The 17370-nt window shown below is 35.8% G+C and overlaps 1 protein-coding gene across 1 annotated transcript in view; it reads left to right on the top strand.

Moving 5' to 3' along the window:
* Positions 1–17370, top strand: part of LOC149799053 (exportin-4-like) — a 93280-nt gene that overhangs the window by 54152 nt on the left and 21758 nt on the right. Inside the window, exons 17-19 of the mRNA XM_089958030.1 lie at positions 9288–9492; positions 11352–11440; positions 16723–16789. Of these exons, the coding sequence (XP_089814156.1) occupies positions 9288–9492; positions 11352–11440; positions 16723–16789 (361 nt within the window). The remainder of the gene's footprint in view (positions 1–9287; positions 9493–11351; positions 11441–16722; positions 16790–17370) is intronic.

Genomic DNA, 17370 nt, shown 5'->3' with positions numbered 1-17370 from the left:
CATTAATCTTGCAAATATTATTCAAAAGAAAAAAAGGTGAATTTTCAATTGCCACATGATGACAGAAATAATACAATAATGAGACAGAAAAAATACATTATTGAGTCATAATTGACCTAACCATGAATGAAATTTATCAAGTTCTTACTAGAATTTTCAGACATTGCAGAACTCTTGAGTCAGTTCAGATAAATTGTTTTGTGGATCATTTAGGTGCTTGCCCTAACATTTATGTAGCCATTCCAAGCGCTTAAGCAATTGGATTGGTTGTGCTGACCATTTACTCATTAGGCCCTTCCAGTATCTTTTTTTATGTAGTAGGTAAAAAGATCAGTATGGCTTGCACTGTCACAAGACATTTGTGATGGGTGATTTTGGTCAGTGTTAAAAAAAATTAAAAAATAAAGCTTATCTTCCACAGTACCCCAGGGCCCTGAGTGGCCTGGTGGTCTAAAGCGCTCTCCATTACAGATCACTGCCATCTCACCTCTGTCTGCGTGGGTTCGAGTCTCGGATCAGCCAATGTGGGTATGTGAGAAAGCTTGCCAGTAGCTTCTCTTGGGTCAGTGTTTCTTTCCGGGGTTTTCCAGGGTTCTTCCTCCACCATTAATACTGGCCGCCATGTATAGCCTATCATGTGCTGAAAAATGGCATTAAACTCTACAACAACAGCAACAAAAAATCCACACTGCCCCTTTTGATATGTAAAGTTAAGAAAAATGTATTGTGATAAATCTCTGTGCATTATTTGGAAGTTTTCACCGGAAACATATTGTGAACATTGTCGTCAAAAGTAATCTTTTATCTTTTATTCCTTGCTAAAGACAGAGAATTCTAAAGACTGTTGAAGCCATTTATAATGCAGAATTTGATTATCTGGATGTCCTTAACAATGGCTGCATTAAATATATAGTCGATAGTTGGATTACATTTAAAATAAATGTTGGGACACCAACCAGATATAAGAAGGGCTTAGGAAAACAACTCTTCCTGATCACATAAAAATTAGCCTGTGCCAAGGAAAACTTTAATACTTTGTTGTCCAATTGTGGAGTAAATGAAGATTCACATCTTCAGAATATCAGTCTACATTTTCTAACATTTTACATGTGTCAGTTATCAGTTACTTTTGTCTTCTTGCATTCAATCCAAACTAGCCTCCAAGGAAGCCAACTTTGCATTATTGCTACAAAAATGGGTTCAGATTGAAAAAATATGGGTAAAGCACTGGATGTTCACTATTGTCTTCATGTGATAGACTGTGACAAATTACAGGAAGTGTACTTAGGCTATTTGAAGTTGACCAAGTAAAGGTTTAGAGATAATTTTAAATAGAGCAGATCAGAGAAGGTGAGGCTTTTATCCCGGTCATAAGTTGGTCATAAAACTAGCTACTTCAATGGCTAGAATCTGGAAAGGTTAGTTAGATGTTTGAAGGGTGGTCTGATTCTATTTCTTTAGGAGTCATTATAGAAAGAATTGTGCATGTTTTAAAAATAAAAGCAATTTTTTAAATGTGGGGGGTAATGGTGGCACATGTAGATCATTTTGCAAAAGCCCTTGGGCAAACAAGAGAAACAATCTAATTATCTGGAATCCTGGAGAGAGAAAGCTACTGTTAAAAACAAGCATGACAGTTCCAAAATAAAGAAGGGATGTTAACTGCAGTGATGTTAAATGCTACACATGTGTACAAAATAGGGCAGTCTTTTATCTGACAGTCTGAAACATACTGAGATCATTCAGAAGTAGTTGTAATGATCAAATATAGGGAGTAGACCAAAGGAGATAAATGAAATGAGTTTGTTTGGTGCTCTGTAGCACAGTAACACAAGTAGGTTAAAAAATAGAGAGTAGACCAAAGGAGATAAATGAAATGAGTTTGTTTGGTGCTCTGTAGCACAGTAACACAAGTAGGTTAAAAAATAGGGAGTAGACCAAAGGAGATCAATGAAATGAGTTTGTTTGGTGCTCTGTAGCACAGTAACACAAGTAGGTTATTTTAGTGCCTAGGCAATGGGAGCAAAGTACCTTACCCAAGGACACACCATGGTAGATGACCCATGTTGGTCCGATGGTATGTTTCAAATCCACATCCTTGAGGTCACGAGTCCAGGATGGTAACCACCAAACCACTACAGCTGCCTGAGTTGAGTTGACATGAGATAATGAGAGCACAGATAACAGTGACTTGAAAGGATGAAACATCAGCATGTGTACATGCAGAGTTCGGTCATGTGGTAGTATGAAACATCAGCATGTGTACATGCAGAGTTCAGTTGTTTGATAGGATGAAACATCAGCATGTGTACATGCAGAGTTCAGTTGTGTGATAGGATGAAACATCAGCATGTGTAGATGCAGAATTCAGTCATGTGATAGGATGAAACATCAGCATGTGTACATGCAGAGTTCAGTCATGTGATAGGATGAAACAGCATGTGTACATGCAGAGTTCAGTCACGTGATAGGCTGAAACATCAGCATGTGTACATGCAGAGTTCAGTCATGTGATAGGATGAAACATCAGCATGTGTACATGCAGAGTTCAGTCATGTGGTAGTATGAAACATCAGCATGTGTACATGCAGAGTTCAGTTGTGTGATAGGATGAAACATCAGCATGTGTACATGCAGAGTTCAGTTGTGTGATAGGATGAAACATCAGCATGTGTAGATGCAGAATTCAGTCATGTGATAGGATGAAACATCAGCATGTGTACATGCAGAGTTCAGTCATGTGATAGGATGAAACAGCATGTGTACATGCAGAGTTCAGTCATGTGATAGGCTGAAACATCAGCATGTGTACATGCAGAGTTCAGTCATGTGATAGGATGAAACATCAGCATGTGTACATGCAGAGTTCAGTCATGTGATAGGATGAAACAACATGTGTACATGCAGAGTTCAGTCATGTGATAGGATGAAACATCAGCATGTGTACATGCAGAGTTCAGTCAGATCACGATACACTTCATTGGCACATGTCGATTTTAGACTACCAGCAGTTGAAGGTACCATAAAAGAGCAGAAGATTATGGTTTTAAGTCATATTTAGATGGAGTTATGTTTGAGATGATCAAGTGCTTACTGAGAAATAACATGATAGAGCATATCCCTGTTATCACAAATATGGCCAGAGACAAAGTAGGCATGGGAACCAAGAAGCAATATAACAATATAACAGTGGGTTAATTTTTAGGTTTCTACATCATAAGGGGCTGCTGTAAAGGGAATTCACTGATCAATATTGTAGAAGATTTTTTCCATTAGTCATACTCCAGAGATGTAGGTACATTTGTTTTAAAAGTATTGCTCTAATCCAGTATGGCAGGTCACTTAGAGAAAACTGTCAGATTAGCTATTAGCTGAGTCTGGGGTAGCATGATTCTGTAGGTCATGTGACATTTCAAAGGAAGAGTTATTAGAGTCCAATTAGGTTGAATATATGTGTAGAAATTATTGGTCATATCTCATCTGTTACTGGCTGGATTAACCACTGTGTTTTGATTTTGTTGTATTATACCACAAGATGCATGGAGGCAATTACTTTCTGAGCTCTGAAGCTGAGTGCATAGCCAATGTTCTTGTAGACATGTTCCATAGCTGCCAACCCTCACGAATTTGGTGTGAATTTCACAACTTTTTCAATGAGTCACTGATTCATGCCGCAAGCCAAAAATTCATGAATTCTCCAATCCTTAATTATTTTAAATCTTTAATAAAATAACTGATTTCCTGTTAAGCGCTAGTCGTGATATTCGCAGTTGCCAAAACGGTCCGGTACTGCTGGTCGCGATATTAGTAGATCTACAGCCGATTAGTATAGTTGGCCTGGTAGCAAGCATTTTAGCCTATTTTAATCTATATGTATAAGAGTAGTTTTACAAATGCTTTTGAGACAAACTGGGACCTAACCGGAGTTTTGCTTCGCGCATGTGTCACCCACACTGATTTGAGTTACCGTTCAGCATCGCATGTAAGATCTTGAAAATGTCTTCACCACCAAGGAAAAAGAAATGTATTACTCAAAAAGTGAAGTTTAATTTGGAATATATCAAAAATTGGCCATGCATTCTGCCATTAAACATTGATATTCATCATGTTTTTTGCACTCAGTGTGCCATCGCAGAGACGATGTGAGGAAGCACGTCGGTTGCAAAAAAGACGCAGAAGTTGGGAAAATTAAGAATTCGCAGATTACAGTTCTGGAATATTTTAAACCATTGGCGGAAGACCTGCAGGCTACCAGCGCTGAAGCATTATTTGTGAGTTTTCTTGTCGAAACAAATCTACCTTTATCAGCTGGAGACCGTGCTAAACATTTATTCTGACAAATGTTCCCGGACTTGAAAATCGCTTCCAAATTTTCCTGTGGAAGAACCAAAAGTACTGCAGCTCCTGTGCATTCCTCACAGCAACAGTGACAGCGAAAGAGTATTTTCTCTGGTGAGGAAAAATAAGACAGACTTTAGGGCCTCCTTAGCTGCAGAAAATTTGTCAGCAGTTTTAGTCACCAAGATCAACCAGCAGGCATGAAGTCTGAACTGTTTAGAAAACAAATTTACGATCAAGCAGTTGAGGAAGTTCAAGTCTGCCACAGTTTCATGTCTTGATAAATAAATATTTTTGCATATATGTAGTGCTTTAGTTTTATATTGCGAACTTGATATAGTGTAGTATTGATGGTCAGAGTGGATGGAGTGATCAGAGTGGATGGAGTTATTGTCATGGTATTTTTCACGAATTCATGTCCAAATTCACGACTTTTTATCCCTATTTTCACTAATTGTGAGCCTGGAAGGTTGGCAGCTATGATGTTCATTAAGTTAGGGATACCATTAGAAATCCTATCTAATTATGGTTTGCGAGTTACCTCAGAGGTAATGAATAAGGTTATCAGTCTGACATTTAACCTTTACAACATGTCACCTGATATGTATCAGTTTGGTAGTAAAGTTTAATAGTATACTAAACAAATGTTGTCACATGTACACTGACAGGTATATGAACAAGCTTCAGTTGGCATACCCTGAATTGCTGTATGAAAGTCTAGCACTTTGTCCAGTCAAACAAATGCATGGAAGGTCAATTTGAAGACCTATGCGTATTCAACATAATGAATTGCAGTAGATGTTACAGACCTAAAGTTGAGCTATCAATTTATCCTAGATTTAGCACTAGAAGACCGGTGTCAGATGATGCGTGACAAACTCATGAAGTCAGGTGGACATAGTAACGAAGTTTGAACAGAGTTGATGAGTAGTTTGTTTTAAAGAGATGTCAAAAATACATGTCATATGGAAGTCCTATCTTTGCTAGGGAGGCTACCAAATTGCTCATTTGTCATAAGCAGTGTATCCACAAAGTTTGATCTCTACTTCTAAGAGCTTATTGAAAAGATGTAAAATTACTAAATGTCCATTTTCACTAACCTCTGCCACCTCTACACAGTATAGAGGAGCTATTGTACCACCCCTGTCATGGCATTAGTGTTGGTGATGACATTTGCACACACATACATACATACATACATATATACATACATACACACATATATATGCATTAACTTTGCAAATACACATTCAAATTCTTCATAGTTTTTTTTTGCTTTGCTCATTTTCTTTGACAGAGTGTATGCATAATTATATCATGACACTTAGTAAGGAGATGCATTTTGATGATTGCTACACCTTCATCACAAAAGTAGGTCACTGTGACCCATATTTCATGCTTCACTGGCATAAATTTTGTATTTTTTAGTTTTTTCTCAGTTTATGTTAGAATCATGAGATTAGATACATCTTTAATCGTACTGCAACCTTACAGCAAGGGTCCCTGTGACCTACATCTCATATTTTACTGAGTTTTTTGCATTTTCCTCATGACCAGATAGTGTTTTTGCATTCCATATATACTGTGTTATGCCTAGAATCATGAAACTTGGTGAGGGGTAGTGGATTGCATGATAAATCCGTTATCATAATATTACAAGCTTAAAGTAGGAGGATTGATTCTGGAATCTATGAATCTATTACTGGCAGTAACTCTGTTTTGTGATCCACTTTACCCTGAATTCCAAATTATAAAATATTTGCTGCAAATAATACTCTAAATATTTCTAAAGAATGAAAATCAGGGCTTACATTTTATTACAGCTTTTTGTGCCATAAAAAAAATCTTGTGCATTCTTAATACATGTCTTTATTCCAATAGACAGTTGTAAATTTAATTATCCTTAGTCCTTCAAATGGTAAGGTACAGTAATGAATGCAATATTTGGTTTCCATATTAATGTTGAAAATTCTTATAATGGTTTGAAATAAATAATAAAATCCCATGGTATGCAATTTTTTTTTAGTGTACAATATACATTGAACTTGTTTTGCACGTGATATCTGTATGTAATAGAACATATGTTCAACCCGACCTAACGTGTGTCTGTGATCTCTGCCAAATAAGGGCTGGTTAGAAACTGGGATTTTCCACAAAATTTGAAATGAGATTTTGTGATGAGATGTTGATGTAAATTTATTGTTGTGGTGTTGAGATGGCATCATATTTTGGAATGAGATTGTCATCTAGAGAATTGCCTCCTGCTTCAGCATCTGCTTCCAGGGTGATCTTTAATGATATCCTTTGAAATGATCTGGATTGGCTTAAATAATTCAGAAAGTACATTTATGCATGAATTTTGAGATAGTTTTGCATGTACAAAGTTTGTGTCTAAAGTTCATTTATTGGGCACTGTTTATTTTTGAAACATAAAACATAATATGGAGAAACCCCACTATAGCACCACGGCCAGAGTCCACAAAATGTGATGCTATATATCACAGCATACAGTATCCAGTCAAGTCAGATAACTGAAGAAAATATTGCATGTGTATTCTCTTAGTTATACAATATGAAAATGACTTTATTATTGCATATTACATGAGAAGTACCTAAAACAGTTTTTATTTACATAATATTTTTGGGGCAGAGAATCAGTCATGTGAATAGTTAGAGTACATATACTCACCAGCCAATCTCATTGTACCCATAATGCCAATCTCATTGTACCCATTATAGGAATTTTATTTAAAATGTACGTACAAGAAACATAATTTCTAGAATTGTTTTTGCTAGATTCTGTTCCAATCCAGATATTTAATTTCTTGCTAACAGATTTTTTTTCTACACTGTTTGCATCCTAGTCTATGTATGCAGAAGGCCCCTTTTGATCAGTGTAGTTGGAAATCGTAATAAATGTGTTTTCTCAGTGGTAGACTTTCAATATTATTGACTATACATTGTATACTGTAAAAGGTTTAGTCATAGTTTGTCTTGAATTGTGTATTGGACATGTGAATGTATATAGTAATAGAATAAGAAGAATGCATGCAGTCTGAATGGTTTTCATGCGAGGCATCAGTGGCTAATCAAGGTCATTACTCGGACATGGAATATGCTTACAATACCAGCTGCCAATCCAGATTACTCAAAACTTTTTGCCAAGTAAAATCTGGCTTCTAGGACTAGCCAGTGATAATTGCTTCTAAATCTGATTTTAAACACAATAATTTTACAAATAGAAAAGAAATGATCCAGTTTTTATCAATTCATGACAGTTCATCTACTTAGACATAATTAGAAACGAATGTGTTAATTTATAGCTTTGGGGTATTTAAAAAGTTCCGAATATCAGTACGCTGTACAACAAAGTTCTTCTTTAGTGAACAGTGTGTCATTACATCCCCTCAGATTTCTCCTCATATATCTCTACACACTTCCTCAGTATTCCTATCCAATTATTAAATACCATTTTGTATTCATGTTTTGGTACATTGTTCCTACACTGAAAACTGTACTTGCAGTGGCATGGCAATTTCAAATTCTCTACCCATTTGTGAATCTCTAAATAATGGGATTCCGTCAAAGACTAGTTGTAGCTAAATAAGGGCTGTATGGAAGTTGTGGCAAAGTTTGTCATGATGGTTGATTTCTGCACCAGTGTGTTGTCTTTGAGGAGATTAATACCTCAGTTACCTGTGTGCAGACACATTGTTTTGTAGTGTTCCCTAACGTTTCGCAACATTTTGTTCACATAGAAAATCCCAGTAACACTAGAAGTGAGGCACAGGAACATGGAAGACTAGACTTTCAATAATTAAAAAATATTGCATATAATACTGTCTTGACACACCAACTACATCAGGTGGTTTGTGGTCATTGCTCATTTTCCCGGATCCAAACTTTATTAGTTTCTCTTGAGTTGGTTTCAAAAAAGTAAATCTTTGCTTGATTGCCTGTGACAATCTGACTCAAACATAACTGGTCCTGTTTTCATAGCTGGCAATGTTAACCTCAGTCTGTTAACAAATGTGGCACCCATCTTATACAAACCTTTTTTAGTAATTCTTCGTTATATTAAAATGCAGAAAAATGAATGCCTGTGATATTAGAAACATGTCACAGATTATCAAGCATCTTTATCAGTTGCCACAGCAGCCACTTCCTGCTCACCAAATCACATGCAATAGTCATTCAGAACATGAATCATCTTCCATGGATTCACATCCATCTTTAAAATATTGAAACCACCTCACAGTTGTCGGATTTGGCAGAATTATATTTGTAAGCTTTGTTCAATTTGGCCTTGAAATCAATCATCAAAGTACCCTAAAAGCAAATGGATTTTACAGCATGCTCTTTGCTCAGTGGCAAAATTGTTTTCAGTCATAATTGTTTTGGTCACTTTCATGTACCTATTTTATGTCACACGCATATATTGTCTGACTTGCTCCACATTAAGCTGCAGATTCTTTTATAAAACATTGTCTCTTGATTGGCATAAAATTGATTTCATTTTCAATGAAACAAAAAATGGTATCACAAAGTATTTAAAACATTTAAAATACCCGTCGTGTATAATTTAACTGAATGTCAGAATAATACTGGCTACAAAATGCTGTTTACAGTTATAAAAATGTACAATGTCCCCACTTTTGTCCCCTGCCCCCACCTCAACCAAAACAACATTTAGTAATGGGATAACATTTTGTGGTCATGATCACTTCAGTCTGAATTTATTTTCTGCATGATAATTAATGCTTAAAGAAGTTATAGGAGAATACTGAAAGCTTCTTAGAGGTGAGCGTTGTAATTGTTGATTTCAGTTTGGTTTTCCTTCTGCCACTTATAAATTACTGGCCTTGAAAGGTTGCATTATGCTGTGTTATCATGTCTTAGCAAGTATGACTTGAATGGAAATGCATTCTAGTTTATTTTTGTTTGAACAGGTACTTGAGTCACTAAAGAACAGATTCTGCTCAATGTTGAAGAGGGAGAACTTTGCCAAGGTGTGCCACAATGGGGAGATCAAATCTGAGGTCATTGTATTATTAGAATCCCTGTGTGGTGTGGCTGAGGCATCCAGAGTTGACAACATTACTCATCTCTACATCTTTCTGCACCCATTATTGGAACAGTGTGTTGTGTTGCTAGGTAAGATTAGCTCTGTGTGGAGTGGCCAAGGTATCAAGAGTCATTACTCAGTCCTACACGTTTCTACTCCCATTATTGGAACAGTGTATTGTGTTGCTAGGTAAGATTAGATCTGTGTGTAGTGGCTAAGGTATCAAGAGTTATTACTCAGCCCTACACGTTTCTACTCCCATTATGGAACAGTGAGTGTTGTGTTGCTCGGTAAGATTAGCTCTGTGTGGAGTGGCTAAGGTATCAAGAGTTATTACTCAGCCCTACACGTTTCTACTCCCGTTATTGGAACAGTGTGTGTTGCTAGGTAAGATTAGATCTGTGTGTAGTGGCTAAGGTATCAAGAGTTACTACTCAGCCCTACACGTTTCAACTCCCATTATTGGAACAGTGTGTGTTGTGTTGCTCGGTAAGATTAGCTCTGTGTGGAGTGGCTAAGGTATCAAGAGTTGTTACTCAGCCCTACACATTTCTACTCCCGTTATTGGAACAGTGTGTGTTGCTAGGTAAGATTAGATCTGTGTGTAGTGGCTAAGGTATCAAGAGTTATTACTCAGCCCTACACATTTCTACTCCCGTTATTGGAACAGTGTGTGTTGCTAGGTAAGATTAGATCTGTGTGTAGTGGCTAAGGTATCAAGAGTTATTACTCAGCCCTACACGTTTCTACTCCCATTATTGGAACAGTGTGTGTTGTGTTGCTAGGTAAAATCATTATAATCTCTATATGGTTTGGCTGAGGCATCTAGAGTTGACAACATTACTAATCTCTGCACTTTTCTACACCCATTATTGGAAGATTGTGTTGTGTTGCTAGTTAGAATTACTAGAATCTTTATGTATTGGGCTAACATTATTCATCTCTACACCTTTCTAAACCCATTATTGTTGTATTGCTAGGTAAGAACATCAGAATCCCTGTATGGTGTGGTTGAGGCATCCAGAGTTGATAACATTATCATTTCCACACCTTTGTACGTCCGTATAAGAATGGTGGGCTATGTTGCTGAGAACACTGTAGACCCAGGTCAACCAATATATAGTAGACTGGTAGACAGGCTCAGTACTACCTGTTGTGCTAATGAGTTCAAGCAAAACAGTGTAGACCCTAATCTGTTGGTGCTTTATGTGATGGCAGGTCTGAGTCGAGGGTGTTGGTTGTTAGATGCACATTATTACGGGTAAATAAAGTATAAATAAAAAAAATTTGCTTATCAAAGTTTTGCTGAATTTTTCATTTGAACATTCCATATAGATGTGAGTTTTTCTATTTCAGTCTTTGGTTTCACAATTTAAATATGACAAGGTTAAATGTTTGTAAATTCCAACAAGTTGCATAAGCTACAAAAAAGAAACTTAAAACAGTTTCTGCAGGTTTAGTATACATGACCTATGATGAGATATTTTATGGTTTAAAATTCTAGAGTGAAGTCTAAGATATCCTTTGAACATTACACTTTGTGTATACAAGTTGGGAAATGTTTACTTGGAGAAACTAGATAGATGGACAGGTGAGACAGATAGCCTTCTTATTGAAAACCAAGAAGTTCATGAAATCTTTATTTGTAGAAGTATTTACTTGCTTTGAGGTATTTATTATTTTGGAAATAACTTGATTAGAATTTACTCCTAACAAGAAACCATTAAAAGAAGCAGCTGCATCACTTCAGTCACCCTCCAAAGATAATTTTTCTAGGGTATTGAAATATTCCTATGACTTCAGGTCACATGATATCACATCACATCAGTCATGAATCTCATCTTTTCCCCACTATGACCTTTAAACTTGCCCTTCAATTAAATTTTATTAGTCATGGGCTCAGTGTTTTATGAACATATTTCAATATTTTATTTCTTAATCATTTCAGATGTTTATCACAACTATGATGATGTAGTACCACTGGTTCTGGAATTGTTTTCTGAAGTTGTGAACAAACAGCTGTGTTTTCTGGGAAGGGTAAGTAGCACAAACAATGTATGAGTAAAAACATAGTACTAAGTGTTATCACAATGTTTTGATCAACAAACTTTATCTTGAGCTCAAAATCTGGAAATTTTGACTCCAGACAAGGTATCTGATTGGGGACTCCAGACATGGTATCTGATTCGGGACTCCATACAGGGTATCTGATTGGGGACTCCAGACAAGGTATCTGATTGGGGACTCAATACAGGGTATCTGATTGGGGACTCCACACAGGGTATCTGACTGGGGACTCCAGACAAGGTATCTGGGAGTTAAGGGCTTAAGCTTGAGCTTCATGCACTTTTTTTATAAACTTTAAAAACTACAGAAATAGTGCTCAGTGATACATAAGAAAAGAACATTAAATAGTACAGAGATTTACGATTCAAAGTGATTTCACACAATGAAATCAAATGATTCACATAGACATTGACAATTTTCATACCAATAATAATAAATGATATTGTTCAATGAAATATGATATGATTTACTCAAATAGTAAAATGTTGTGTTTCACTCAAATAGTGAATTGTATGAGTTTTTCATTCAAATAATGATGTGCGAAATATCTTCTCAGCCCCAACTCTGTGTCAGGAGGTTGAGGAGCCACCACAAATAGTCTGCCCCTCCTAGTCTGCCTAAAGATCTGTTCAATCTTTTGTTCTCTGCAAACTCGTTGGTCCAGAAGCTTATTCCGGCCAATGTCCTCTCACTCAGCAGCACACTAAAAGACACCTACAATCTGGTGCATATATGGAGATATAGCATATCACTCCATCACTCTTCCAGTACAACACTTGGCTGCCAGTTAATCAACAATCAGTCAATCACTGGTCTATCAATCATCAATCACTGGTCAATAATTCCACCAGTCAGTCAGCTCTACTGCTGGAGATCATGAGTCGTTAAAGTAGACTGCTCACTGACAGGACTAATCGTAATATGACATTTCGCTCTACAGTGTGGTAATTTATACACAGAGTATTTAGCCCTACATCATCTGTGCACTTGAGGAAAATCAGTTATCCCAACACAGCACTTCACTCATGCAGCATAGGATGAACCGAACTCATTGTTTCGAAGTAATATGCGATATACAAAAATCACCCTCAGGTAATCCTGTACACACAAAAAATGAAACCCAAGTACATGTAAATAATAAAACAATAGATTTATACAATTCCGTGACACACAGTCCTTTTTCTGTACTAGAATAAGAGTTCTTAGTTTACAGCTTTATTGGAATAAGATTTTTTTATCGTGCACCTCTATTTTAATAAAAATTCCAAGTTTAAGGTCATTTTGGAATAAGAGTTCTTTGTTTGCAGCTGTAATGGAATAAGAGTTCTTTGTTTGCTGCTGTAATGGAATAAGAGTTTTAGTTCATAGCTGTATTGGAATAAGAGTTTTAGTTCATAGCTGTATTGGAATAAGAGTTTTAGTTCATAGCTGTATTGGAATAAGAGTTTTAGTTCATAGCTGTATTGGAATAAGAGCTATAATGGAATAAGAGTTCTTAGTTTACAGTTGCTGTATTGGAATAAGAGCTATAATGGAATAAGAGTTCTTAGTTTACAGTTGCTGTATTGGAATAAGAGTTCTTAGTTTACAGCATTATTGGAATAAGAGCTGTATTGCAGTAAGAGTTCTAAGTTTACAGTGGCTGTATTGGAATAAGAGTTCTAAGGTTACATTGTCTGTAATGAATATTATTTCTTTTGGTTTAGATCAAAATAACAGGAAATCTAGGTACTTATTATGTTTATAGCAAAATCTTTATAACCAGTATATTACTTTGATCCATATTTTTATATCTCATCCTCCTTCGTACCTTCCCTTCTTCCATCAGGCACATGCTACTGTAGCTAGTGCTGCTTTTTTATGGAATACCTTCAGACTTGGTAAATAGATAGTCATCACCTGAAAATGGGCATTTAAAAAAAGTTACTTTCTTCCCCAAAAATTTTGCTGGAATTATTGCCCATTTTGTCATGTACCATTGATGACAAGTCTTTTTAGTGGAACTAGTCTGCAGTTTTAGAAGTATTGCCATGAAAATGTTACAGTTATTTACTGAAGATACGTATCTACAAATTACTCTGCTACTGCAAGTATTGTTCAAGTTATTGACCCTTTTTGTACCTGAATACAAAACAATCTTGATGGCACAACTAGACCTACATTTTTTTTATTTTTGCCATGAACTTTTTCATCAAACGTAGTAAATATTATGTTCATGACCTGAAGACGCTCATGTTGAAAAATCTTTATGCTCCTGTGACTTTTGTTTGAGTTATTGCCCATTTTGTTTTGTTACTTAATGCAGTGTATGACAGTCTTCTTAAGAACCACAATTTGTCTTGCAGTTTATTATGGCTCACTGTGATAATTGGTAACATAATTACAATCATCTAAAGATGTACATAGAGGAGACGCTCGATTCACTCCATAGATTCCTTCCTGCGGTTATTGTGTGCATGAAAACTGGCTTAAATCAAAAGTACTTTTCCCATAGGATTCTTGTAAATTAAGGAAGTTCTTGGGCAAATTATACCTCTGAGTAATGATTATTGGTGCATAATTTTTAAACAAATTAATACATATAATCTGTACCTGAGCTGCATGCAGTTCACAGCACCAGTGATGGCATAAAAACACCATGTGCTGAAAAATGGCTTAAACTCATTACAACAACCACATCATTGGCACAGACGTTGAAGTACCTAATTCATTGTCTTTTGTACTAAGAAATTTATACTAAACTTTCAGGTAGATCTTAAAAATCACACACTGTCAATTCAGATATTCATAGTATAACGTGAAACAAATTTTGGATACTCTAGGTCACTTTTAGTTCTGGATTGTAAGTGCACTTCTGTAATGAATTTAAACTCGTGTTTGTTTTCATATTAGACTAAGCAAATACTTATTTTCATGGATATGTTAGTGGGAAGTGGGACATAGAAGTAGCTTTTATAGTGGTTGCATTGACAGCATCTATAATTTCTTCAGGTTTTGTTAAAACTTTTCAATTTGTATATATTTCCAAAATTCCTTGACAACTTTATCATCATTTACACATCACACCTCAGCCCAAGTTAGTTCAAGTCTCAGTTGGACTAACAAGGATATATGAGAAAGCTTGCCGGATTCATGTGGGTCAATGGGTCTTCTCTGATTTTTCCTCCACCAAGTATACTGGTCACTATGTGTAGCCTATCATGTGCTGAAAAAGGCATTAAGCTCTGCTTAACCACAAAATCATCATACTTGGCATGTAAGCTAAGACAATTCATTCTGCAACATGCTTGCTTACCTTAACTACATTGGGGTCTAGGACCCAGTCATAGAAAATTTGCAGTAAGGTTTTGTTTTTTTCTTTTGTTTGAGGGATTTTCCTCATGAAAAATTATGAAGCTATGGCAGTTAAGTCTGTGACATACTTACTGAACTTTTTTACTTTGGGGTCACATTTTGTAACAATGCTTCGATCTTGTGCTTGATATGCAGGCCCTTGTCTTCTAGTAGTTTTGACTTTAAAAATCTTATGGTATGGCCCTATGCCCATCATGCATAGTGCTTCATCTGTTGTCCATCTGTAAACAATTTACTGTTTCCTTTCTGGAGTCCATTTTTCTGATTGCTTTTAACCAAACTTGGACTTTTGTCATCAGAGTCTGTTGAATTTGATAATGAGCGAGGTCCAGAGATAATAATGACATGATCTGATAACTGACCAGGTTACTGCTGTGGAGGTAAATCTTTTTTCGGTCAAACTTAGAATATTTGCTTATATCATTAGGATCTTAGAAAAGTTTGGTAATGAGTGAGATATACGATATTAATCCAGTGATCTTGCATCAGATTGTCTGAGCTCGTTACAACTCTGGAAATATATTTCTACATGATTTTGATCAGTCCTAATGCATGGTTTATCTCATTAAAAGCTTGGATGGGTTTCATAATGTGTGAGGTAATCTTATATCTGATTGGCTGACCTTGTTACCATTTTGGAAGCCAATTTTCGGATACAGTTTTGATTAAACTTGGAATGTGTTCTTATGTCATGAAGATTTTGCACAGGATCCATACATATAAGATGATCTTGCATTCCATTGGCTGAGCTTGTTACCACCATTTAGACTGTTTCTGATCCAGTTTATATCAAACTTGCATTTCATTGGCTGAGCTTGTTACCACCCTGGAGACTGTTTCTGATCCAGTTTATATCAAACTTGCATTTCATTGGCTGAGCTTGTTACCACCCTGGAGACTGTTTCTGATCCAGTTTATATCAAACTTGCATTTCATTGGCTGAGCTTGTTACCACCCTTGAGACTGTTTCTGATCCAGTTTATATCAAACTTGCATTTCATTGGCTGAGCTTGTTACCACCCTGGAGACTGTTTCTGATCCAGTTTATATCAACTTGGTAAATAGGTTTCAATCTGGACGAGTGGCTGAGCATGTCAGTACTCTAGCAACAATAATTCAGATTAAATTTTTATCAAACTTGTTAAATAGTTTTACATTATCAAGATCGTGGATGTGTTTAATTGTGAGGCAGATCTGAACATACCAATAAAAGGTAATCTTGTATCTGATTGGTTTAGCCTGTTACCACTCTGGAGACAGAATTGGAATTTGATCTATATTGTTAATAAGTTTATATTATCATTGTCTTAGGTTCTGTAATAAGTCAGATCAGTACATATTAAGGATACCTGGCAACTGACAGATTGATTTTGTTACATCGCTAGATCTAAAGACTATTTCTCATCCAATTTCCATAAAACTTGGTAAATAGGTTTATATCATCAAGATTTTGGATTGCTTTTATTATGAGCAAGAGACTTTTACATATTTATTATACCTTTTTTTTTTAAGAAAGAAATTGTGATCAGGATATAGTAAAATCGACAGAAAAAATAAAGTTTGGGAGATCTTTTACCTGGGTTGTTTTCTCACAATACTACTTAAGCCAATAGTTATCTGTTTAGTTATACAAGTCAGGTAAGTGATATCAGTCCCACACATGCCTCTGTTAAAGGCTGATAGAATAATTACTAAATTAAAATCTAATTTAAAAGCCTTGATCTCCTTGTAAATTATATTGCATTTTCATCTTTCAGCTCAAAATAGGATGGTGGGACTATGCAAAATTTTCTATTCTGACAAAATCAGGACATTCAGGCTTAGCATTTATCTGCATTATACAATTTTTATTAAGAATTGTATTCATTTTCTGTATTGTTATTGTTTCTATTTTACAGAGAAAGTCTCAGAGTTTGTACAGTATATGTTTATCAGCCTTGCAGATGTACTCAAAACATAACAAAGGTAGGATATTTCATTTTTTTGGTAATCAGATTTTATACATTTTTCATAAGACTGTTATGTACATTTGCATGCACAAATCACTTTTCAGGGAGATTCAAGAATGTTAAAGTTAAGCATTGAAGTTTTTGAAAATTCAAGTGAAATTTGAGATAATGTTGCTCTAGGTCATGTGTCTAGTCCATTATTTGATGTGAGTTTCTGCCTGTTGATATCACCATCTTTAGCATCATGATGTTCTGCATCAATGTTTTGCTTCTACATCACTGGCTGCATTCAACTGAAACTGAAGGACAGTACTACTTTGGGTCTAAAGGTTATATGCTAATATTCTAGGAGTTCTTATCATGATTTTCTTGCCTGCTTAAAACTTATATGCTTGTCTGCTAGAAGTGTCTGTCTTGCCTGATTAGGCATCATTTTAAACAGCTTAAATGTTTTGTATTAAAATTATTCAGAGTTTTATATTTTTTTACCTCAGTTAATGTAATGAATTGAAGCCTTAGGTTAATATCTCTGTAGGGTTAAAGTTTATATGCTTGTATGGAAGGAGTTCCTGTTTTTTCAATCTCACCTGCTTATAT

Source organism: Sinohyriopsis cumingii, chromosome 5 (assembly GCF_028554795.1).
Source record: "Sinohyriopsis cumingii isolate HCF-2022 chromosome 5, ASM2855479v2, whole genome shotgun sequence".
NCBI classification, from domain to species: domain Eukaryota; kingdom Metazoa; phylum Mollusca; class Bivalvia; order Unionida; family Unionidae; genus Sinohyriopsis; species Sinohyriopsis cumingii.
This window is presented reverse-complemented; position numbering and strand designations above follow the sequence as displayed.